At 36.8% G+C, this 27,339-nt stretch overlaps 1 protein-coding gene across 1 annotated transcript; it reads left to right on the forward strand.

Annotated features, from left to right (window-relative positions):
• The first annotated feature begins 1,299 nt into the window (after positions 1-1,299).
• On the forward strand, positions 1,300-5,720 carry LOC131599297 (uncharacterized). Its single transcript, XM_058871704.1, has one exon. It carries the CDS (start codon positions 1,489-1,491, stop codon positions 4,651-4,653), a length of 3,165 nt encoding a protein of 1,054 aa, XP_058727687.1. The 5' UTR covers positions 1,300-1,488; the 3' UTR covers positions 4,654-5,720.
• Positions 5,721-27,339: the final 21,619 nt, after the last annotated feature.

The raw sequence follows: 27,339 nt of genomic DNA on the forward strand, positions 1-27,339 counted from the left end.
AACTGCACCAAGAAGGATGAAACCCTTCGTCCGATCAAAGAAACGTTCCATAGTGGAGGGTTCCTTAACCCAATTCCTCAAGAGGTCAATGTCCTTATTGAGGAATGCATCGAAGAAGGTCTACCTGATCCTGAAGAAGAATGGAAATGTTATCTCAATGACTCGGGATACATATCTCAGGAAGAACCATATCCCCCTTCAGAAGAATCCAAAGGCAATGAAACTGAGCCTGTTCCTGCAGAAATATGGGACACTTTGGGACAACCAAGTGGAAAATTTGATTATATGGTGAAATACACTGCACCTGAAAGTTACAAGATTGCGATTGAGGATATCCAACCAACTGGATGGGGAGATTCCTTTGAATATAATAGTCAACCAGAAGAGGCTTATCAGCCCTGTCAATTTTCTCAGCAGCCTGAAGTTACTGAAGATTTCGGATTCGATGTATCTGCCAAGGTTCATAATCCTGAAGATGGTTATTATCACATAAATGCCATTTTTGAAGATGAAGGGGAAGATGGTCCCGCAACTGACTCGGAAAGTGTCGCTGACAATGAGTCTCTTCATCCTGAAGACTGGGAAACACATCCTGAAAATTCTGAAGATTGTGACTCGTCTTATGCTCTTCAAGAAGTAGAAGAAGACCGTTTCAACTCTACAAAGAACAAGGTTGACAAACCAGGACCTTCAAATCCTGCTCGACCAGCGGTCAATGTCAATACTGAAGATAATTCTGGGGAGAATTTTCCTGAATACATAATACACAGAGGAGTTCGTTGCTACTGGAAGGCTGTCGACGTTCCGAATGTTGTTCGCCGCTCAAAGTAATCACCTCGCTGTTATTTTGACCTCCTGCCTTGCCCAAAGCAGAGAGATGTTTTATAGGGCTTTGCTTTTAAATGTTCCGCCCAAATAACTTTGTGTATAGGGCTTTGTTTTAAAAGTTTCCCTCTTTGTCCTGCCCAAGACAAATGAGTTTGTGTTTAGGGCTTTGTTTCAAAAATGAATCATAAATAAAGTGTCATTTTGAATTCCCTACATTATATGTTTTATTTTTTGCTTTTTTCTGGAAATGGTAATCCTAAAAAACCAAAAAAAAAAAAAAAAAAAAAGCTTTTCAAAAAAAATCTGCATACACTCTTGCATTCATAAATTTTCTGAAATAGATATAAATCACATGTGCAGATTTACTATTGATAAACCCATTGAATGCAATAACCCTATGCCCTCTCCCAACTTTGAGTTTCCTGTGTTCGAAGCCGAAGAAGAGGAAGAAGAGGAGATCCGGACGAGATCTCTCGGTTACTTAAGCACGAGGAAAGAGCCATTCTGCCTCACAAAGAGCCTTTAGAAAAAATCAACTTGGGTTCTGAAGAAGACAAAAAAGAAGTGACCATTGGATCGCTGCTTGATGCTGATATCAAGAGTAAGTTGACAGACCTTCTCAAAGAATATGTTGACGTGTTTGCCTGGTCCTACCAAGACATGCCTGGGTTGGATACCAATATTGTTCAGCATTACTTGCCATTGAAGCCAGAATGTCCGCCGGTTAAGCAGAAATTGCGAAGGACTCACCCTGATATGGCTAACAAGATTAAAGTGGAAGTTCAGAAACAGCTCGACGCAGGTTTTCTTGTCACCTCCGAGTATCCCCAATGGTTGGCCAACATAGTGCCAGTTCCGAAGAAAGATGGCAAAGTCAGAATGTGTGTTGACTACCGTGACTTGAACAAGGCCAGTCCAAAAGATGACTTTCCATTACCACATATCGACATGCTGGTTGATAACACTGCTAAGTTCAACGTCTTTTCCTTCATGGACGGGTTCTCCGGTTATAATCAGATCAAGATGGCTCCTGAAGACATGGAGAAGACATCTTTCATCACCCCATGGGGTACCTTTTGCTACAAAGTGATGCCGTTTGGATTAAAGAATGCAGGTGCAACTTACCAAAGGGCAATGACTACTCTCTTTCATGACATGATGCATAAAGAAATTGAAGTTTATGTGGACGACATGATAGCCAAGTCCAGCACAGAAGAAGAACATATTGAATACCTTTTGAAGTTGTTTCAACGACTAAGGAAATATCAGCTTCGCTTGAATCCTAACAAATGTACTTTTGGGGTTAGATCTGGAAAACTCTTGGGTTTCATTGTCAGCCAAAGAGGAATTGAAGTAGATCCCGACAAAGTCAGAGCTATTCAAGAGATGCCTGCACCAAAAACTGAAAAGCAAGTAAGAGGATTTCTCGGACGATTGAACTATATCTCCAGATTTATCTCTCAAATGACTGCTACTTGTGGGCCAATTTTCAAGCTTCTCCGCAAAGATCAAGGGGTTGTATGGACTGAAGATTGCCAGAAAGCGTTCGACAGTATCAAAGAGTACCTGTTAGAACCACCAATATTGATTCCTCCAGTTGAAGGAAGACCATTAATCATGTACCTTACTGTGTTAGAAGAATCCATGGGTTGTATGCTTGGACAACAAGATGAAACCGGTAAGAAGGAGCATGCCATCTATTACTTGAGTAAGAAATTCACAGATTGTGAGTCTCGTTACTCCATGCTCGAAAAAACATGTTGTGCTTTGGCTTGGGCTTCAAAACGTCTCCGCCAATACATGATCAACAATACTACTTGGTTAATCTCCAAAATGGATCCGATCAAGTATGTCTTTGAAAAGCCTGCCTTAACAGGAAGGATTGCCCGATGGCAAATGCTGTTATCCGAATATGACATTGAATACCGTGCTCAAAAAGCGGTCAAGGGAAGCATTCTCGCCGATCACTTGGCGCATCAACCAATTAATGAATATCAATCTCTCAAGTTTGACTTTCCTGATGAAGATGTCTTGTACTTGAAGATGAAAGATTGTGACGAACCGTTACCTGAAGAAGGTCCTGAGCCTGGATCAAGATGGGGCCTAATTTTTGATGGAGCAGTAAACGCTTTTGGCAATGGAATTGGGGCAATCATCATCACTCCCAAGGGTACTCATATCCCATTCTCCGCCAGATTGCTATTTGATTGCACCAACAACATCGCAGAATATGAAGCTTGTATCATGGGTCTCGAAGAAGCCATTGACTTAAGGATCAAGATCCTTGACATATATGGAGATTCCGCTCTCGTGATCAACCAAATCAAAGACAAGTGGGAAACTTACCACCCTGGCTTGATTCCTTACAGAGATTATGCAAGACGTCTGTTGACTTTCTTCAACAAGGTTGAATTGCATCATATACCTCGAGATCAGAATCGAATGGCAGACGCCTTGGCTACTCTATCTTCCATGTTCAAAGTCAATCACTGGAATGATGTGCCTAAAGTCAGAATTACGCGCCTTGAAAGGCCCGCCTATGTGTTTGCAACTGAAGCAGTCATCGATGATAAACCGTGGTTTCACGACATCAAACGCTTCCTTCAAACTCAAGAGTACCCGCTTGGGGCATCAAACAAAGATAAGAAAACTCTAAGGAGACTTTCTGGCAGTTTCTTCCTGAACGGAGATGTGCTATACAAAAGAAATTTCGACATGGTTTTGCTCAGATGCGTGGACAGACACGAAGCAGACATGTTAATGCATGAAGTGCATGAAGGGTCCTTTGGAACTCATTCAAATGGGCATGCAATGTCCAAAAAGATCTTAAGAGCAGGATACTATTGGTTGACAATGGAATCTGATTGTTACAAACACGTGAAGAGATGTCACAAGTGCCAGATCTATGCAGATAAGATCCATGTGCCACCGACTCTACTCAACGTTCTCTCATCTCCATGGCCTTTCTCCATGTGGGGTATCGACATGATTGGAATGATCGAACCGAAAGCTTCAAACGGTCATCGTTTCATCTTAGTAGCAATTGATTACTTCACCAAATGGGTCGAAGCAGCATCTTACGCCAATGTTACAAGACAAGTGGTTGTGAGGTTTATCAAGAATAACATCATTTGCCGATATGGTATTCCCAGCAAGATCATTACTGATAATGGTTCAAACCTGAATAACAAGATGATGAAAGAATTGTGTGAGGAATTCAAGATTGAGCATCATAACTCTTCTCCTTACAGACCAAAAATGAACGGCGCCGTTGAAGCTGCTAACAAGAACATTAAGAAGATCGTCCAGAAAATGGTCGTCACTTACAAAGACTGGCATGAAATGCTGCCATTTGCTTTACATGGGTACCGTACTTCAGTGCGTACTTCAACAGGGGCAACTCCCTTTTCTCTAGTATACGGCATGGAAGCTGTGCTCCCCGTAGAAGTCGAAATCCCATCAATGAGAGTCCTCATGGAGACTAAGTTATCAGAGGCTGAATGGTGTCAAAGCAGATACGATCAGTTGAACTTAATCGAAGAAAAACGTATGACTGCTCTATGCCATGGACAGTTATACCAAGCAAGGATGAAACAAGCTTTCAACAAAAAGGTTCGACCTCGTGAATTTCAAGAAGGCGACCTCGTGCTTAAAAAGATCTTGTCTTTTCAACCAGATTCTAGGGGCAAATGGTCTCCTAATTATGAAGGCCCGTATGTTGTCAAAAGAACATTTTCTGGCGGCGCCATGATTCTTGCAACCATGGATGGTGATGAACTCCCACATCCTGTGAATGCTGATGCAGTCAAGAAATACTTTGTCTAAAAAATACAAAAGAACAGCTCGGTAAGTCGAAAACCCGCAAAGGGCGACTTAGGCAAAAATGAGCGTCTCGGTGGACTGAAAACCCGAAAGGGCGGTCCAGGCAAAAATTAGAGACAATAAACAGAAAAAATTCATCCTGGTAGATTGAAAACCTGAAAGGGCAATCTAGGCAAAAATTAGGGATTTATGACAAAGTAACTGCATTAGTCTATACTTCGTCACCTGAAAAGTCTGTACTTCATCAAAGGATCTTCAATCAAATCATTATCAATCTGAAGCGACAAGCACAGTTGGAACTCAAAGTTATTAGAGGGAATAGTGGTTATTGCTTTCAATGTAGCCTTTTCCGCATAATTACCATTTCCAACTTTTGTAAATACTCCATGGAATCACGCCTTTAGCTGATTACCATCCTATTAAATAAATTTGAGCCTTGTGCCCATTTGTTTGCAATCTTTAATTTCTTTCAGCTTGCAAAATGACGCTTTAATTGTGTTATTCGTTTTTGAAAAAAAAAAGGAAAAAATAAGTTTTAAATGAATTTACTTCACTTTTCTTTTTCAAAATAAAAGCGAAATTTTCCTTTGAGTTGTGAACAACGGAAGGAACATCAGCAGTCGTCTCCATAGGACGAACAAAAAGGATTCTCCCGGAAAAAATTGTTGAGACAACGGTATTCTTGTCCCAGAAAAGAATTCTTGAAGCAATTACCCCTCGAGGTAAAGAAGCTCTTCTATCCCCAGTGAAGAAGGTCTTTTATTCCCAATGAAGAAGATCTCCAATCTCCAGTGAAGAGGTTCTTTCATCTCAATGAGAAAAGATGCTCATCTTCCCCAGAGAAGTTTAAAGCACGCAACACCATTCATCACCTGTGTTATCTACACCGTGTTGAAAAACATTTGCCAAGTATCTGGTTGTATTGCGACGTTGGTCCTTCTCCAGTATATACTTCTTTGTCTGTCAGTATTGTCAGCATGCATGCTACATTCTTGACATTCATCATTCATACATATTTGCATCATTTATACATTCTTGCATTTTTCAATGTTTGCCTCAATATTCACATGTTCAGGATATATCTATCCTCGAAAAAAGAAAAAAAGAAAAAAAAAAAAAAGAAGAAAAAGAAACAAATATGGGCGTGTCATCTCTCCAAGTAGGTTGTCACCCATAAGCAGAAAGAACATTTTGTTTCTCCAGTTCCCCACTGAGATCATTCCTCGTGGAAGAAGGTTGCTTTAGTTTCTCCTCTCCAAAACAAAGGAGAAAATCCCCATTCGAGTTCATTCCTCATGGGTACAAAGTCTTGTTTGACTATTTCTTTCCAATTCATTCTTGGTTAGAACCTTGTCTTTACCAAAGATTCAAATTCCGATTCCTCAAATAGAGTCGTGAAAAAAAAAACAGACAATAAGCAATAGCCTTATCATCTGAGCGGCTTATGTCTCTTTCAAAAGCTTTTTCCTCTCAAGGAAATCAATCATAAAGACCACTTGACAATCAGGGCCTTATTACTGTTCACAAGGCTGAATAACCAGTAATTTCCCTAGCAAAGTCTCCAGAAATCATTTTATCACTTGGCTGATAATTGATCATGTCTTCAAAACCGCTATCACGAGGCTGGTAGTCGGTAACCTTTTGTTCTGGTTATATTATTAAACATGTCTATCACAAGGCTGATAGTCGATAATATTAACCGAACCTTTGAAACTTTTTTACCTTGTCAAGTCTATCACCATGCTGATAGTCGGTAATACAGTTTCATACCTTTCACCTTCGCATTATTAAACAAGTCTATCCCCATGCAGATAGTCGATAATGTCGATAGGTAAGCTTTTCTTACAAAGCTATCATTCCCCGGTGAAGCATACACTTGCTTTCCCGAAAAGACAAAACGGATTCTCTTCCTAAAACGGATTGAGACATCCTTCCCGATCTCTTTTCCCCAGCGGAGTCAGTTTTGATATCCCTCGGTAAAGATATCCTTGCATCATTCGCAATTTTGGTATCTTAGGTCCAAAATTCGCGTCTTCTGATATTTAAGTCTCTTCCACCCTATCAAAACGAAGATTTTCAATCTTCATGTCTCAGGTTGAAGAAACTTAAATAGGGGCATCTGTCATACCCCAATTTTTGACCTAAGATACCACCTCATATCATCTGCATATGCATCATTTGCATCTCTAACAAATTGCATAGCTTGTGTTTGCTACTTGTGACTCAGCAGGATTTAATCAGGAAATCACTCATCAGTACAAGTAACAATCAATTAGGGTTTTGTTCTCCCTTCATTTCAAATGAATCATCTTCATCAACAATCAACATTTGGTCCTCAGAGATCCATCTCAACAAGCTCAAAGGCTCTGAATCGACTGAATTAGGGTTTTGACTGAAGACAGCATACTCCTGACTTTTGCTCAGAATTTGACCTAATGACTTGGGACATGACCTCAAGACCCCAAGTGCATCATTTTGACCTAATCCATTGGCTCATAACATCTCCTACACAAAGATTGATCAGACAAATCCTCAGATCAGGGTTTTGAACTATCAGGGACTGAAATCAGGGATCACATTTGGGAAACCATAAAAACCCCCAGGAAGTCAATCAAAGGTTTCAATCATCCTCAAATAATCCCTATGACAATATCCCATGGAAATTACATCTCAATTCAAGATCCACAGTCATCAATTTCATCAGGTCGACAATTAGGGTTTTTGACCTAATTCACTGAATAACTGACTTTTTAATCAGGACATGGTGTCACAACTCAAACCATGGCTCAATATCCTCTAATGCTTCAATATGATCCATTCATACCATTCATATGGTGAGGATAGCCTGTTTCATTTGAAATCTCCAGAAACGCGATTCGTCTGAAAAAGTCAACTCAACAAGATCACCATTGACTTTTGGGGAATTTTGGTCAACCATGACTTTTGAAGTTTTGAATCATCAATATATGATATATGAAGTCATTTGATCAAGAAAAATCAAGAAAATCAATCAAGAATCAAAAAGTCAAAGTTTGACTTTTCATACTTAGAAAAATTTCTAAGTGTTTTTCATGGTTTTTTCCAAACTTTGAAAGGGAATTTCTCAAAATTTCACCTACAAACTGAAAAAAACTTCCAACATGAAAGTTGTAGATTTTGATCCAATAAACAACTTTGACACATATAAATTTTTTCCATAAGATCAACCATTTAAGAGATATGGTGCTTCAAAGTTGGTACTTTTTGAAAAATCCACTTAAAACTTCATTTTTCTCAAAGTTCATGGATCTTTTTCACCCACTTCCTTAAGGATCTTGAAGAAACTTTCAACTAGAGTTTTGAAGTATGTAACATGAGCTTTCCAAAATGTCCAAGAGCATGAAAAAATATGGAGTGTAGCCATGGTTTTGAATTTTGTCATTAGAGGTCATTATGCATGAAATTTCAAGCCATTTTCTCACAAAGTTCTTATACTATATAACCAATAATGCAAGAAGTAATCAATGCAATATATATATTATCATTTGAGATAGGATTTGAAGAAGATAAGAAGCATTAACCATGGTTAAGCTTTGTAATCATTTGAAAAATATTCCATTTCATCTTTTTCCACAAATGCAATTATGATTGTTTCCACTTGCTTGCCCTCCAATGCATAACTCTTTGTCTATAAATAGAGAGGCCTCACTTCATTTGCAAGGCACTCCAAAACTTGTCCAAGAACTTGTTTTCTCACTTCTTCCATTTTTACCAAGTTCTTAAGTTTTCAAAGAGGTTAGAATGCCAAATTGCCAATCTTTCAAGTTCTAACCAAAGGAGTCATCCAAACTTCTTCCAAATACCATTTAGAAGTTGTTGGAATCTTAACAGAACCAATTCAAAGCCAAAGTTCACCTCTCCCAATTCAAAATTTTTCAAGAAAAACTTGAAACTCGAATTTTAGGTTCAAGGCCAATTCAGTGAGATATAAACACTCAAACACCTTCCTCATGTATCACTGAACCTAACCCGATCATTTCCAAGCTTTGAATCTTCAAGAACACTCACCCAGAAGCCACGGTTGGTTCAAACAAAAACTAGCACGAATTCCATCATACCTGCATCTTTAACAAGATATAATTCCATATTTGTGTTTGGTTAAGTGCTCTGATCATTTCTGGAGCTTTAATTTGAGTTTAATGGCCGTTTGAAGCATCCACCATTTTAGGGTTCTTAAGCTCAATTTTGGGATTCTTCGTTTTAGGCAAAATCTGGAAAAACTAAGGGCATATTTGAACTCAGGGGACAATTTTAAGTCGAACCATGGTCTTATAATTCATTTATATTGCGTTTTCCTTAATGTTTGATTTGCAGGACCTTTACCCACGGAAAAAAACTGTAGCTAAAACCTTTAGCTACAATTGCAGAGCTAAAACGACGGAGGAAGCTTGAAGATGATGGCGTGGCGACGTATGATTGGCTCATTCAAATGCTGCGCGCGTTTTGTTTTGTTCTAGGTTCACGTGCTTCGCTTTCCATGCCACTTGCCATGTACCTCTCCTCTGGGCCATCAGATCCCACTTAAACTCTCATCCAACGCCTCTGAGCCTTGCAGATCCACCATAAACCATCAGCCTCGCCACACAGGATCCTGGTTTAAATATTTCTTAATTAATTTGTTTTTCTTTGCATAATTAATTAAAAATACTTTCAAAAATCCAAAAATCATTTTAATTTCACTTTTTGGTTGATAAAATATTTAATTAATTTTTGACATGAAAATATTTTATTTTTATACATAATTAATTTATTTTGTTAATTAATTAGTAATTGTGTGAATATTTGCTATTAATTAATTTTCAACCAATCAAAAACTCCAAAAAAATATTTTCTTTTTATATTTAGGTTTATACTTGTATAATCTAATTTGTGACATAAAAAAGAATTATTTTTCTTGTTAAGTTTAATTATTTGTATAATTATTTGTTTAATTATCTTATTAATTAACTTAATTCCATTCAAAAAACACAAAAAAAAATATATCTTCTCTTAGATTATTTTCTTTTGAATTTGATATCATCATATAACCTTTGTGTAATTAATCATTTGAATTTTCATGTTCTGATTTTTTATTACTGTTGCAGATCACTTGAATAATTACAATTCATTTAAGGTTTCGAGATATGTTTCTTTGTCGTCTTCTGGCTTTGTCTATTTTTCTGTCTTCCATTTGCTACAGAGGATGATCATGAAATAATTTATTTCAAGCATATCACTTGAAGACCAAGGTAACACCTCAAACTCAGAAATCCAATTTCTCATTCTTCGAGGTAAGCCTAAAGCTCAATCAACTGTTTTCACAACAGCAATCACAATTTTTTTCAAAATGATAAACCACTTCTTTTTTTAAATCCTTTTATGATTAATCAATCGATTTTCAAAATGATGTGGGGCCTCTCGAATATTAGAGAGTATAAGTCCCTTTCGTCTTTCTTTGTACAGTTTTTGTTTTAACAGAAAACTTTTTTCCAAATAAACTTCCAAACAGTTTTTTTAACAAACAAATCTTTCAACTCTTTTTTAAACCATCCACCATGTTTTATGAAAATAAAACATGGGCCTCTCGAATATTAGAGAGTATAAGTCCCTTTCCTTTTCTTTATACAGTTTTTCTTTGTACAGAAAACTCTTTCAAAACAAATCTTCAAACCGTTTTTTTCAAACAACGCGACTGTAAATAAAACGATCAACCATGTTTTGTAAATAAAACACGGGCCTCCACGTAGGTATAAGTCCCAAGCCCCTTTGTACATACCCACTCTAGTACATGAAATTAGGTATTTCATTGTACGCCTTTTGTACATAGCTCAATCTATTTGTTTTAACTTTAATAACAAACCAAAAATGAAGGTTTCTTTAAATCTTCCCAAAAATATACCACGGGCCTCCATGTAGGTATAAGTCCCAAGCCCCTTTGTAAATACCTGTTTACATAGCTTTGAATAAATTCAAGTGGACCTCTCCCCGAGTGTGAGTCCCGAGCCCTGTGTATACAAATGGAGCATGCTTACAGGTATATTTCCTTCATAAACTCCATTATACACGCACACTTTGTCATATATAACTGTTCATATAATTGTTCATGTACTTGTGCATATTTGTTTGTACTTGTTCACATTTGTGATTATGTTATATGCTTGTTCAACTTAGTACAACACTAGGTTCCCCATAGCCTCCTATTGGGCTTCGTGCAAAGAATCTCCACTAGTTTAGGTTAGGATATAGAGTATGGTTTCTCGGTGAAATCGCTCTAAGAGCTCAAACCAACTATACCATGCCTCCCCTTGGGCTTTGTACAAACGAGTGACCCTCCCATAGCCTCCTCTTGGGCTTACAATGCAAGGACCCCGGATTGTCCCTCCCATAGCCTCCTCTTGGGCTTACAATGCAAGGACCCTCGGATAGCCTCCTCTTGGGCTTCGTACAAGGACCCACGGGCTTCTTATAAGCATCCCCAATATCCAAAACAAATACCCTAGGAGATTAGACATTTTTCATCTCTATGCTAGGAGTATCTCTTATATATCATCACAAACAATCAATCGATCAAAATCAAACCTTTTTGCCACAAGGCTGGCTAATTAATCAAACTGTTTTACCACCATACTAGATGATTAATCAAAGTTTTTGTCACAAGGCTGACTTCATTGAAACTTTTGCCACAAGGCTGGCTGATTAATCAAAGTTTTTGTCACAAGGCTGACTTCATTAAAACTTTTGCCACAAGGCTGGTTAAACAAACAAAAACATCTTTATCATTCTAAGCACCCTAAGTGGCATGGCCCCGGGCTTATAATGAAAAGATTTTTAAACAAAATCAAACAGATGTATGTGATGATATAGATTAGATACATCTAGCATTTAGACGACATTTGTCTATTTTCCTTTGCTTCCACTAGCATAAGTGGGAACTACGATTGCTCTGACTTTCTCAACATCCCTTTGAGAATACGTAGGCACAAGGTCGATCCTTGGCGAGCAAAACAAAACAAAAAAAAACCATTCAAACCTTAGCACCCGTAGACCCCGAGCTACAGATGCTCTGATTCCCTCTAAGGGATATGTATGCAGAGGATCGCGATGATCTTTGCGAGCATAATCAAACAAACACCTTAGGTCCCACCTATTTCACAAGAACCTCCACCGCAACAAGAATGGAATAAAACATAACAAAGAAACCTATAGAGTACTATAGATACGTTGGGTGCTAATACCTTCCCTTCGTATAACCAACCCTCTTACCCAAAGATCTCTCCCCCCACTTTTAGGTTATTGCAGCTTTTTTCCTTTTCCTCCTTTGGAAATAATAAAAAGTTTGGTCGGTACAAAAGAAAAATCATTTTTTTTGAGCACTCGAGCCCAAAGAAGGCATCAGGTGTCTCATCCACAAAAAAGAGGAAAAAAAAACGATTTTTCGCCCGCGACAGATACCTCAGACGGTTCCACAATGATCAACTTTCAAAATCTAAAGCAGAAAAAACTTTGGACAAGTTCCGTAGCAATCATCCTCCTAGACTTAAAGCGGTAACCTTGGACGGTTCCGAAACAGTCAACACAAAGACTTTCAAATCCTTCATCAAGATATAATCAATGGATTCGTTCTGATGAACAAACCCTCAACACATTTTCCAGGTGGCATCTGAAAGCCCATCTCAGGTAATGTTTCAATCTGCCAACAACATTTCGCAGACGACATTCAAATGCAACTTCCAACATCTCTTCTGATCAAGGTAAGTGCAAATTTTCAGGGCATCTAAATATTCAATCATCTTCTACCTTCAGATTTCAGACAATCTCTTCAGGTTTAAGAAGATTGAATAGGGGCAACTGTTATACCCCAAAATTTGCCCGCATCTTTTTTCAAGAAAACTCCAATTTGAAAATTAAGAGTCTCATATAATCATGGATTTTTATTTCAACAAATATCCTGACATATGAAATACTTAGTTTTTAGAATTTTTCTTATACAGTAATTTGGCTTGCAGTTGAATTTATTCTTACGCAAACGCCAAATACTGTTTATTACTTCACACATGCTATTTATTTATTTACAGATAAATAGTACTGACACAATTGGTACAGAGTTAAATCTTTTTGCAGGCGCAGAATCAGGAAACTCAGATTGTACTGGTAACAAGTAGATTATTATTATCTTTTGTTTCCCACTAATTTTTGTACTATATTCCATTATTTTCAAAAATCTTTTCAAATCTCTTTTTCAAAAATCAAATCCTAACTTTATTCTCTACATCTCTCTTTTTCCCAACACTATCATACACTTTCTTTCAAATCTTATTTCCACTCAAATTTTCCTTTTGTACGGAATCACATCATTCCCCAACGTCTCTATCCTTCTTTCCACTCTATAAATACCTCTCATTTTTTCATAAAAATCTCACATCAAATTCTAATTCATCTCTCAAATTGCTACTTCATAATCCATCCTTTCTTCTTCCCCGACAAAATGGCGAAGCGGTGGGAAACGTGTTTTCTTATGGTCATCACCATTGCTACGGTGATCATGTCTTTCTTCTGTCTACATAGCCCGGAACACTGTGGACCTGGGATGCTTATGCTCCCAATCATCTACATGTTACTATTTGTAGCATGGGTTATCAATCGTCATTCTTAAAATTTGCTGTATTTCTTATTTCTTAAATGTACCGTTTATTCGTACTGTTCAATATAGTATGTAATATTTGTACTGTCAGTATTAAATGTTGTACTATTTGTCATAATATTGCTTAATTACTCAGATAATATTTTGTGTGTTTTCTGCCAGTCAAATATTCATTTTTCTGTGCATTAAATGATTTTCAGGGTTACTATCGGTAATTTTGCCCGCATACAGTAAATATTAGTTATTTATTATGTCTATGTTTTTTTAAAAAGTCATGTAAATAAACTTTCATTTTTCACATAAAAAAAAACAAAAACAACAAAAAAGAAAATTAACTTTGACTGTTGATTTTTCACTCTAACTGCTACGTCAATACCTGAACAGTCAGTTGACAGCCAAACTGCTGGGAGTACAATTCTCAGTGTTTTGTACCATCAATCAAATCAATATTTTGCAATTCAAAATTCCAAGATTTTTGTTCTAGAAGTCTTCTGAATATCACGCGATTAGCAGAGACTCAACACTGCACAAAAATCAGGTACGCTTAACTGTCTCCTACACAAACAGTCCCTGACTAGGGTTTTCTTGTTTTTACAGGAGAAACAAGTTTTTGAGACCTAAAATGGATTTCATGCACATCCATATATCTCAAAGTACCATCATACAAATTTTCAAACTTCAATTCACTCAGACGCACCGTCAGCAGCTCAAACAGTCAACAGACGACCCGTTTGACCAAAAAAGTCAACAGACAGTCAAAAATGAAATTTTTTGTCAAAATCCATATTTTGTCAAAGGATTCATCATTTGATCATTGGATGATCATAATTCATCAAGGAAAGATCAAAAATCAACAAAACCCTAAGATTCAAAATTAGGGTTTTTGCCTGAAAAGTCAACTCAACTTTGACTGATCATAACTCTCCCATCCTTCATCCAAAAAATTCAAACCAAAGCTCATTTTGAAGGAAATTCAATTATCTTTCAAATGCAATTGATCCCATGGTCATTGCATTCACCATTTGAAAAATATGACCAAAGACATTACAGGTCATTTTCAAAGTCAACAAAAAGACACTTTTTTCAAAAGACACACAAGGAGCATCAAAAATCATTTTGACATGAGACCAAAGACATTGGTTAGAGGACTCTTTGAGGTTTCCAAAAAGTGCAAGAACTCCTTCATATGACAAAAATTGAGGGATTTACACCTTGTTGAAGTTGGCTAAATTTTGGAAAATGCATAAAAACAACATTGCTCAAAAATGCATTTTTTCCAAATGGGGCCAAGTTTTCATGGTTCAAACATGTTTGCCATGTTATTATGGGCCTCCCACGACCAAGACAAGGCCCACTCCATTTTTTATTCATTTTTGGTTTAATTTTATCACATATAAGATTAAATTAAAAAAGAAAAATGGATGGATAAAGAATAGCTTACAAACCAAGCATGACTCATCAAGAGAATCATTCAACTCTGCCCCAAGCCAAGTACAAACAGAAGGAGGGTGGAAAATCAAGCCATGGTGGCTTAAATGCAAAGCTACTCATGTTGAAAAAGTCAAGATTCCACAAAGCTAATGAATGCTTCTTAGCTTCACTTCCAAGCAGCTCTTGGCCTATAAAAGAGCTATCATACTTCAGCAATCAAGGAGACACGAGTTCATAGCCAGTAGAATGCTTGTAACATATTTGTAACAACTTGAATTTTTCAAAGAAATTTAAAATTCGAATTTTAATTTCTAGCTTGTTTCAGTTCAAACTAAACACTTAAATACAATCCTCAATCATCATTGAACATATCCCAATCAGTTTCAAGCCTTGAAGCACTCAGAATCATCCATTATACCTCACGGTTTGTTCAAACTAAAACCAAGTTATATCTCATAACACACGCATATCTAGCAAGATGTAGATATATATTTGAACTTAGTGTGGTGTGTAGATCGTTTCTGGAAGTTTAATTGAGCTTTGGATGCTTGTATACGAATCTACCATTTTAGGGTTTTCCAGCTCAAATTTAGGGTTTTTAGTTAGAGCCAAAATCAGAACAAATTAAGAGCATGGTTGAATTCAGTGGAACAAGACGAATCGAATGGACATATCGCGCCAAATTTCTTTTCAGGTTTACCCTTATTCGCTATTTTGCAGGTCTGAAGCTCATCAATTACAGCGCTTTTTTCATAAAAGCGCTATTAAAGGTCCTGGCGAGAGGTTGAAGACGATGAGGTGTCCTCACCTCATTGGACAGCACGCGCGCGTTTTTTTAAATTAACCTTTGGTTTCAGTGTTTGCAGGCGTGTCATAAGTGGTGGACCCTCACAATCTGAGCCATCAGATCTCATTTATTAATTCATCCAACGCATCAGAATGAAGCCCTATACCATGGACTTTATTTAAATACCACACTGGATCATTAATTATATATTTCTATTTTTATTTTAATTTCTTTGCAAAATTAATTAAAAATAGTTTCAAAAATCCAAAAAATACCCAAAAAATATTTTTAAGTTTCTAAAATAATATTTTATTTTCTGAAATAAAAATATTTTATTTTTCTTCATAATTTCAATATTTTGCATAATTAATTAGTATATATTTATATATTTGCTTTTTAATTATTCTAACCAATCAAAAAATCATAAAAAAATTGTTCTTTATATAAAATATTGTTTATATATTATAGACTAATTTTGTACATATTTTGAATAATTTTCTCTTTAATTTTTAATTATTTGTATAATTATTTGTATAATTATGTATTAATTAGCTTAATCAATTTCAAATCAATTTCAAAAATTCCAAAAAAATTAGTTTTGTTTTAAAATTAATTGACAAATATTTTGTACATATTTTAAACTTAATTTCTAGGTTTAAATCTATTTTCATTTTTTTTTCTTCATTTTAATTTAATTAATCATGCATTAATTATAATTAAAATCAATCATAAAAAATCCAAAAATATGTCTTTTATTTTTCTTGCAATTTAAATTCCTAGATAAATGTATAGGATGTCAAAATCATGTAAATAGGCTTAGTTTACATTTCCTGCACAATCGATGTAATAGCGTAGATTTACTTTCCGCACTTTACATTTCCGCATTTTAATTTCCAGCAAATATAAACTGCGTGTATGTCAAAGATAAAATTGAACCGTTAGATCACTAACTTCAAAGATAAAATATCTGAATCCAATCACAATCACACTTGCACCTCTTAAGGTAATCCCTTCTCATTCTTTTCAAAATCAAAGTCAAAATTCTACTGTTTCGAGTACAAAATCGAACCTTTTGTTTGTATCCGGTGAAAGGATAGATTTTTAAAGGAAATAGGATAAAGACCTTACAACTCAGGGTAGACCTCCTAGTTTGCTTGCTCAAATCAAAACAAACAAAATTCTCATACACTGTTGTTTTTCAAAACAAAACTTTCCAAAAAGACAATATTTTGTATACATCCAAACACGGATCATTACAAAGTTAGCGTTCTTTTCAAAACATCTTTCGAAAGATAAACAAACATTTTGTATACATCCGCACAAGGATCATTACAAATTCAATTTACAAAGGTATTTGAAACCACATATGAGCATTCTAAAGCAATTGAAAAGTGATCGAAAAACAAGTGAGCTAAGCAAACTTAAGAGCCCATGGATAACCATGGATACAAAGGGTGCTAACACCTTCCCTTTGTATAACCTACCCCCTTACCCAGAATTTCTTAAAGGTCTTTTTTCTGTTTCTTTTATAAACCTTTCCTTAATTGGATAAAATAAAAGGTCGGTGGCGACTCTGTGAATTTTCAAAAATGCGAAAGCATAAGCGATAAAAAAGAGTCAGTTCACGTATCTCTCCCGCTCAGAGGTATGGCCCAAAAAACAGAGGTCTACAAGTGGGTCTTCAGAAACAAGCTAAGCGAAAAAGGAGAAGATTTAAGGAACAAAGCCAGACTGGTTGCTCAGGGCTATAGTCAGCAAGAAGGGATTGACTATACAGAAACCTTTGCACCAGTGGCCAGGTTAGAATCTATTCGCTTATTGTTTTCTTTTGCCACTCAACATAACATCACTCTGTATCAGATGGATGTTAAGAGTGCCTTCTTAAATAGTTATATAGATGAGGAGGTCTATGTCCACCAACCTCCCGGTTTTGAAGACTCTAAGTCTCCAGATCATGTTTTTAAACTAAAGAAATCATTATACAGATTGAATCAAGCTCCTAGAGCTTGGTATGAAAGATTAAGTTCTTTCCTTCTGGATAATGGTTTCACTAGAGGAAAAGTGGATACTACTCTCTTTTGTAAAACCTTTAAAAAGGATCTTTTAATTTGCCAAATTTATGTTGATGATATTATCTTTGGAACATCTAATGCTACAATTGGAAAGGAGTTTGCTAAGTCTATGAAGGCTGAGTTCGAAATGAGCATGATGGGAGCACTCAAGTATTTCCTTTGGAACCAGATCAATCAAACATCAGAAGGAACATATGTTCATCAAACCAAGTATGTGAAAGAACTTCTAAAGAATTTTAATCTTTCTGAAAGCAAAGAAGCAAAGACTCTTATGCATCCAACGTGTATCTTAGGTAAGGATGAGGTAAGTAAGAAGGTAGATCAGAAGTTGTACAGAGGTATGATTGGATCTCTTATATATCTTACTACTTTTTGACCTGATATTTTGTTCAGTGTTTGCCTGTGTGCAAGATTCCAATCAGATCCTAGAGAATCTCACTTAGCTACTGTTAAGAGAATTATGAGGTATCTGAAAGGTACTACTAATGTTGGTTTAGTCTACAGAAGATCTGAAGAATACAACTTAGTAGGCTTTTGTGATGCTGATTACGCTGGAGATAGAATCGAAAGAAAGAGTACTTCTGGAAGTTGTCAATTTCTTGGAAGTCATCTGATCTCCTGGTACAGCAAGAAGCAAGCTACAATTTCCCTCTCTACAACAGAAGCAGAATATGTTGCTGCTGCTGGATGTAGTACATGTGAATACAAGATTACAATCACAAAGATGTTTTTGATTCATGGCAAACTCAATAAGCATACAAGCAACAAGGTGGAAGCAGAAAACTCAAAGAAAAGCAAGCATTGATCACTCATGTCAGAACAGGTCGACCTATTATGCTTATAGGTTGACTCAACACAAGCAAAACAAGAAGAATGCAGAAAAGCAGCAGTTAGGTCGACCTACTGTCAACCTAGGTCGACCTAAAATGGAGAAAAATCCATATACTTCTGCTAGGTCGACTCACACATCATCTAGGTCGACCTAAATTGATGAAATTTACATACCAGTCTGCTAGGTCGACCTACACAACAACTAGGTCGACCTAATCTGAGAAAATGTCCCCAGAATGCATTTGAAGAGGATTCTGGTCGACCTACTCCTTAAACAGGTCGACCTAACTGGGAGCAAAATTCTGCAAGCACTGCTAGGTCGACCTAAGCTCTACAAGAGGTCGACCTAACTGATCAAGAATGCCAAAAATTCTGTTTCTCTCATCTCCAACTGTTAAGCTATCATATATATTATCAAAGGTTCATTATTCAAAGTAACACCAACGACTGAAAGATACACAAACGCTTCTCATCTTCGTTCTTCATCATCTCCAACACAATTACACATAATCATTCTTGCGTTGCGGGTTAGTGATGAGTTCGATAACGTCCATGGAACGGAATTGAAGATTCCTAGTGGGTGAAGGTTTGTGGGGTTTGTTGGTGAATAAAATCTGCGGGTTTTGTCCTCCACGACGGGTGGTTCTTGGGGGTTTTTATCAAGAGACGTTCATTGAGGATTCGGCTGAGTGTAACGATTGAGGAACGGGGAGTTCAAGGAATCAAGACACTGCAGAAGGGAATCAAAGTGAAGCTCTTGGATAACCTTGATCTTGCTCAAGATTAAGGGGGAAGAAGATTCAAAGGATCGACATAATTGGTTTATCGTTTATCGCTTTGTTATCTTCTTTGTATATACTACTTTCAACATTAATGAAAGATTACCCAATTTCAATTTGGAATTGGGGGCAGACGTAGTCGTAGCGAGGACGATCGACGAACTGCCTAAACAAATATCGTGTTCTTGTCGCTTTTACTTTTTCATTTACATTCTGTTCATATTTGGTTATAATAGCAAATTGATCAACGATTCGAGTGTTAAGATTGTGAATTAAGAACCTATATAAACATCACAATCCATCACATATTGAATCACCATCAATTTGATCATTATCACCAAGTGTTTGTATATTTGTTTCTATCACTCTTACTGCATTGCAAATATTGTCCATCATACAAGAAGTTAATCTGATTTTCAATAAGAGCAACGCTTTGATTCTGCAACATATACTCTTATCACTTATCTCAAGTCTTCGACTGGTTTTAAACACATATACAATCGTTTCGATAGTGGTTCGGAATAGACGCGAGTCGATTCAGAATCACTTCCGCTGAAAAGTCGTTTAACTCCGCAAAACTGTGAACGATCTATTCACCCCCCCTCTAGATCCTAAGGCCAGCGTCTAACAAGTGGTATCAGAGCCTGGTTTATTCCGTGCTACGTGAAACACTTATTGGAAAGATGGCTTCCGGACCTAAAGGGGCTCACAATAGAGCTCCAGTTTTCAATGGTGAAAACTATGGCTATTGGAAGGATTGTATGTGTGTCCACATCAATGCAATTGATAGGAACATCTGGACAGCTATTGTCAATGGTCCCTTTCAGATCACCATGACAAATGCAACTGGTGCAGTTGTTCCAAAACCAGAAAATACTTGGGATGCTGAAGATGAAAAGAGATATGCATACGATTGGAAAGCGAGAAATATTCTAACCTCAGCTCTAGGAGTTGATGAATACTATCGCGTTTCCCATTGTAGATCAGCTAAAGCTATGTGGGACACATTGCAAGTTGCCCACGAGGGAACGGATGATGTCAAACTAGCTAGGATCAATACGTTAACTCAGGAGTTCGAACTCTTCCACATGGAAGATGGTGAATCCATCGAAAACATGCAGAAGAGATTCGTTCATCTGAAAAATCGGTTAAATTCTCTTGATAGACCTGTTTCCAATGCAGTTGCTACTAACAAAATCTTAAGATGTTTGAACAGGGAATGGCAACCCAAAGTTACAGCAATAAAGGAAGCAAATGATCTAAACACTTTAGACATCACAACTCTATTTGGTAAACTAGAGGAACATGAACAACACCTTAAATGCCTTGACATGCATGAGAAAAGGACAAAGAAAGAAAAGAACATGGAGAAAGAGGTAGAGAAGAAGTCAATAGCTCTAAAAGCTTCGAGCTCCAAGACCTCAAAACGAGAGCCAAAGGATAGTGACACAAGTGATGACGAAGACTCCGATGATGAGGAAATGGGACTGTTTGTGCGAAGATACAACAAATATCTAAAGAAAAATGGAGCAAAACATTCCGACAAAGGCTTGATCAACTATAGAAAGCAATCAAACATGTTCAAACAAGATGACGACAACAAGGGAAAAATCAAAGGTCTTTGCTTCAATTGTGGGAAAGCCGGTCACTACAAACCGGATTGTCCATACCTTAAGAAAGAAAAGGAGAAGAACCAAAGCAAAGGTCATAACAAATCTAAAAGAGCCTACATAGCATGGGAAAGTGATTCATCTAGTGAAAGCTCATCAAGCGATGAAGAAGAATCAGCAAACCTATGTTTCATGGCTCATCAACACAAGAAAAAGAAAGCTGTAAGTCATCTTAAACCTGAACTCGTAGATAAGGTATCTCATTCTCAACTAAAACTTGCTTTTGAAGAATTACATAGAGATGCAATTAAAGCTTTCAAACTTTTGGCCTCAAATAAGAAAATATTTTCATATCTTGAATCAAAAGTTGAGAAAATCGAAAAGGATATGGAAGCTTTAAAACAATCTATGCTAGACATTCAAAAGGACAAAGTTGAAATAGATCCTACATCATGGTTTGGTTGTGAGACATGTCACATTTGGCAAAAAGAAGTAAGAGATCTAAAAGCCAAGTTAGACAAGGCTCTACAACCAAAAGTGACTTTTGCGGTTGATCCAAATAAGTTCAAAAGATCGTATACTCCTTTATATAGTAAATACACTTTTGTACCAAAAGTATCAACTAGCAAAACTCCATATTCTCATCATATTACCTATCATTATTGTTGCAAAAAGGGACATACCATTGAAAAATGCAAATTTAGGAGAATTTTAGTTCCTAAAGGAGTATTTCAATGGTTGCCTAAGTGCAACAAATTGTGTACTCACTACCAAGGACCCAATGAAAATTGGGGACCTCCCTCTTTAAATTAATCTTGCAGGAAAAGTGTCTTGACATTGCCGAAAGGTTGTGGTTCCTTGATAGCGGATGTTCAAGACACATGACTGGAGACCTATCTCTTTTCGTTGAGTTTCAAGCAAAGAAAAAGGGGTATGTCACCTATGGAGATAACAATCGGGGAGCCATACTTGGTAAAGGAAGTGTAGGTAACCCTTCTACCACTACTATAACTGATGTGCTGCTAGTAGAAGGTCTTAAACATAATCTTTTAAGTATAAGTCAATTGTGTGACAAAGATTTTAAAGTAATGTTTACAAATTCTGGCTGCACAATAGAACATACTAAGAAAAGAGACATTATGTTTAAGGGCTTAAGAGTAAACAACATCTACATGCTAAACTTGGATGAGGTATCTAAGTCTAGTACCAAGTGTCTAGTTGCTCTGAGCGAAGACTCATGGCTTTGGCATAGACGTCTCGCCCACATAAATTTTGACTTACTTAATAAGGTTGTCTCAAAAGATTTAGTAATCGGCTTACCTAAAATAAAGTTTTCAAAAGATCATCTATGTGATGCTTGTCAAAAGGGAAAGCAAACAAAAATCTCTTTTAAATCAAAGAATGTGGTTTCAACATCACGCCCTCTTGAACTACTTCACATGGATCTCTTTGGCCCTTCAAGGACTAAAAGCATAGGTGGAAACACCTATGGTTTTGTCATTGTCGATGATTACTCGAGACTTTGTTGGACAATCTTTTTACCTAGTAAGGATCAAACTTTTCCAGCTTTCACACAGTTTGCAAGATTATGTCAAAACAAAATGAACAACAAAATAGTTGCAATTCGAAGTGATCACGGTGGAGAGTTTGAAAACATTCTTTTTGAAAAATACTGTGATAAACATGGAATTGAGCATAACTTTTCAGCTCCTAGAACACCTCAACAAAACGGAGTAGTTGAACGTAAAAACCGGGTTCTAGAGGAGCTGGCAAGAACAATGCTGAATGAGGGTAATCTACCAAAGTATTTCTGGGCTGACGCGATTACTACAGCATGTTATGTTTTGAATAGGATAATAATACGTCCTATACTGAACAAAACTCCCTATGAATTACTAAAAGGTAGAAAACCAAATGTATCTCATCTCCATGTATTCGGTTGCAAGTGTTTTGTTTTGAACAATGGTAAGGATAATCTTGGTAAATTCGATGCTAAAGCTGATGAGGGCATATTCCTTGGTTACTCACAATCTAGCAAAGCATATCGGATATATAATAAGAGATTACTTATAGTAGAAGAGTCAGTACACGTGTCTTTTGATGAATCTTATGCAAAATATGTCGAGAAAGGTCTTTCATTTAATGGTGCAGGTCCGTCCACTGAAGACATTGTCAAGGATAAGGAAGACGAGAATGAAAGTATTGTAAAGAAAGATGCTGAGAGAGAGAAAGATGAGTCTCACAATGAAAATGAAAAAGAAAGCATCTCAAACAATGAAGAACTTCCCAAGGCCTGGACAAATGTGAAAGACCATCCAATTGACAATATAATAGGAGACATTTCAAGGGGCGTTACAACACGCTCAAAGATAAGTAACTTCTGTCATCATTTTGCTTTTGTTTCACAAGTTGAGCCGAAAAACGCTAAGGACGCATTACTTGATGAGCATTGGCTAATGGCCATGCAAGAAGAATTAAACCAATTTAAACGGAATGATGTTTGGGACTTAGTCCCTCATCCGGGAGATCATCAAGTAATAGGCACTAGATGGGTTTTTCGTAACAAACTTGATGAAAACGGCGTTATTACTAGAAACAAAGCTAGATTAGTTGCCCAAGGTTATAATCAAGAGGAAGGTATTGATTATGAAGAGACATACGCTCCTGTAGCACGTCTCGAAGCTATTCGTCTCTTACTTGCTTATGCTTGTTCTAAAGACTTCAAACTATTCCAAATGGATGTTAAAAGTGCCTTTCTAAATGGCTATATAAATGAAGAAGTCTATGTTGCTCAGCCACCCGGCTTTGAGAATTACATGTATCCAACTCATGTCTATAAGCTGAAATGTGCTCTATACGGTCTTAAACAAGCCCCTCGGGCTTGGTACGAACGTTTGAGCAAATTTCTCCTTAGTCAAGGGTACTCTAGAGGTAAAGTTGACACTACTCTCTTTATTAAAAGAAAAGATAAAGATATTCTCTTAGTCCAAATTTATGTAGATGACATTATATTTGGGTCGACTAATGCAAAACTTGTCAAAGATTTTTCTAAGCTTATGCAGAGTGAATTTGAGATGAGTCTCATGGGTGAACTAAATTTCTTCCTTGGCCTACAAATCAAGCAACTCAGTCATGGAACGTTTGTGAATCAAACAAAATACTGTACGGAGCTGCTCAAAAGATTTGGAATGATTGAAGCAAAAGAAATTGACACACCTATGGCAACAAATACTAATCTAGATAAAGATGAAAAAGGTAAAGAGGTTGACGTGAAATTATACCGAGGTATGATAGGTTCACTATTGTATCTTACTGCCTCAAGACCAGACATCATGTTTAGTGTGTGTATGTGCGCAAGATATCAATCTTGTCCAAAAGAATCTCACTTGAAAGCTGTCAAAAGAATTCTGCGATACTTACGTGGAACTACTACATATGGCCTATGGTATCCAAAGGGAAATGGGTGTCATTTGGTAGGATTCTCTGATTCAGATTTTGCTGGCTACAAATCCGATAGAGAAAGCACCAGTGGAACGTGTCATCTATTCTCAAATTCATTAATAAGTTGGCATAGCAAGAAACAAGTATCGGTTGCATTATCTACTGCTGAGGCAGAATATGTAGCTGCTGGAAGCTGCTGTGCACAAATATTATGGCTCAAGCAACAACTTCTTGACTTTGGTATTAAGCTTGATCGCATACCTATCATGTGCGATAACACAAGTGCCATAAACTTGAGTAAAAATCCTGTCTTACACTCACGTACCAAGCATATTGAAATAAGACATCACTTTCTACGAGATCATGTAGAAAAAGGAGACGTTACATTTGAACATGTAGAAAGCAAGAAGCAACTAGCTGACATCTTCACCAAACCTCTAGCAACGGAGCAATACTTCAACATTCGTAGGGAATTAGGGATACTCGATATCTCTAATTTGGGCTAATTACGTTTGTTCTCTCTTAATATTATTCCTTTACTTTATATATATATATATATATATATATATATATATATATATATATATATATATGTTTTCTTTTGCTAACATTTTTCTTAGCGTAAAGGTAGTTCATCATCTAGCCAGGCGTCATTCCACATTGATTAAAGGCTGCCATTAAAGTTGAGAAAGCGGTAACGTTATTGTTGTTCACTTCCAAAAATATTATTGATACTATAATATGCTATCAATTAACATGCTTATATTGACTTCATACATATATCGCTCTTGCTCATTTGACTCTCATGCTATAACTGGCTACCTTTTTATGAATGCTAGCATTTTATCTATGTTTCTCTCGTTACTCTTCTCTTTTCGTTGTATCTCTTTTTGATGTTGACAAAGGGGGAGATAGATGCTGAGTGTACGGGGGAGCTTTGTTGAGAGATTGCCTTGTTGAGAAATAGATGCTGAATGTACGGGGGAGCATTGTTGAGTCTTTATCTCTTACTACCAAAGCCTCGACTACTGGTTTGCCATCATCAAAAAGGGGGAGTATGTGAATACAAGATTACAATCACAAAGATGTTTTTGATTCATGGCAAACTCAATAAGCATACAAGCAACAAGGTGGAAGCAGAAAACTCAAAGAAAAGCAAGCATTGATCACTCATGTCAGAACAGGTCGACCTATTATGCTTATAGGTTGACTCAACACAAGCAAAACAAGAAGAATGCAGAAAAGCAGCAGTTAGGTCGACCTACTGTCAACCTAGGTCGACCTAAAATGGAGAAAAATCCATATACTTCTGCTAGGTCGACTCACACATCATCTAGGTCGACCTAAATTGATGAAATTTACATACCAGTCTGCTAGGTCGACCTACACAACAACTAGGTCGACCTAATCTGAGAAAATGTCCCCAGAATGCATTTGAAGAGGATTCTGGTCGACCTACTCCTTAAACAGGTCGACCTAACTGGGAGCAAAATTCTGCAAGCACTGCTAGGTCGACCTAAGCTCTACAAGAGGTCGACCTAACTGATCAAGAATGCCAAAAATTCTGTTTCTCTCATCTCCAACTGTTAAGCTATCATATATATTATCAAAGGTTCATTATTCAAAGTAACACCAACGACTGAAAGATACACAAACGCTTCTCATCTTCGTTCTTCATCATCTCCAACACAATTACACATAATCATTCTTGCGTTGCGGGTTAGTGATGAGTTCGATAACGTCCATGGAACGGAATTGAAGATTCCTAGTGGGTGAAGGTTTGTGGGGTTTGTTGGTGAATAAAATCTGCGGGTTTTGTCCTCCACGACGGGTGGTTCTTGGGGGTTTTTATCAAGAGACGTTCATTGAGGATTCGGCTGAGTGTAATGATTGAGGAACGGGGAGTTCAAGGAATCAAGACACTGCAGAAGGGAATCAAAGTGAAGCTCTTGGATAACCTTGATCTTGCTCAAGATTAAGGGGGAAGAAGATTCAAAGGATCGACATAATTGGTTTATCGTTTATCGCTTTGTTATCTTCTTTGTATATACTACTTTCAACATTAATGAAAGATTACCCAATTTCAATTTGGAATTGGGGGCAGACGTAGTCGTAGCGAGGACGATCGACGAACTGCCTAAACAAATATCGTGTTCTTGTCGCTTTTACTTTTTCATTTACATTCTGTTCATATTTGGTTATAATAGCAAATTGATCAACGATTCGAGTGTTAAGATTGTGAATTAAGAACCTATATAAACATCACAATCCATCACATATTGAATCACCATCAATTTGATCATTATCACCAAGTGTTTGTATATTTGTTTCTATTACTCTTACTGCATTGCAAATATTGTCCATCATACAAGAAGTTAATCTGATTTTCAATAAGAGCAACGCTTTGATTCTGCAACATATACTCTTATCACTTATCTCAAGTCTTCGACTGGTTTTAAACACATATACAATCGTTTCGATAGTGGTTCGGAATAGACGCGAGTCGATTCAGAATCACTTCCGCTGAAAAGTCGTTTAACTCCACAAAACTGTGAACGATCTATTCACCCCCCCCCCCCCTCTAGATCCTAAGGCCAGCGTCTAACAGTACACAGATGCTCTTGATGAAGAGTCAGTTAGAAGATTATCAAATATTTGAGAGTAACATTCCTATCTCCTGTGATAATACTTCTGCTATCGGTTTATCTAAGAATCCAATATTGCATTCCAAAGCTAAACATATTGAGATTAAACATCATTTCATTAGGGACTATGTTCAGAAGGGTGTTCTATCTTTAAACTTTGTGGATACAGACCATCAATGGGCTGATATCTTTACAAAACCCCTTGCTGAAGATAGGTTTAAGTTCATTCTGAAGAATATCAGTATGGATTTATGCCCAGAATGAGAAGATGAGACGTTCTGATGTATGAATTAGTTCTGAAATGATTTTGTTTTATCTTCTTATAAGAAGTTCTGATGTTGATCAATTAGAAGTTCTGATTCTGTTATTACTAACATTTCATTATCTAAGTTGATTCAGAATTTCTTTTAAAGCAAAACAGTTGTCCCCAGCTT

This window comes from Vicia villosa, linkage group LG4 (genome assembly GCF_029867415.1).
Source record: "Vicia villosa cultivar HV-30 ecotype Madison, WI linkage group LG4, Vvil1.0, whole genome shotgun sequence".
In the NCBI taxonomy this organism is placed as follows: Eukaryota; Viridiplantae; Streptophyta; class Magnoliopsida; order Fabales; family Fabaceae; genus Vicia; species Vicia villosa.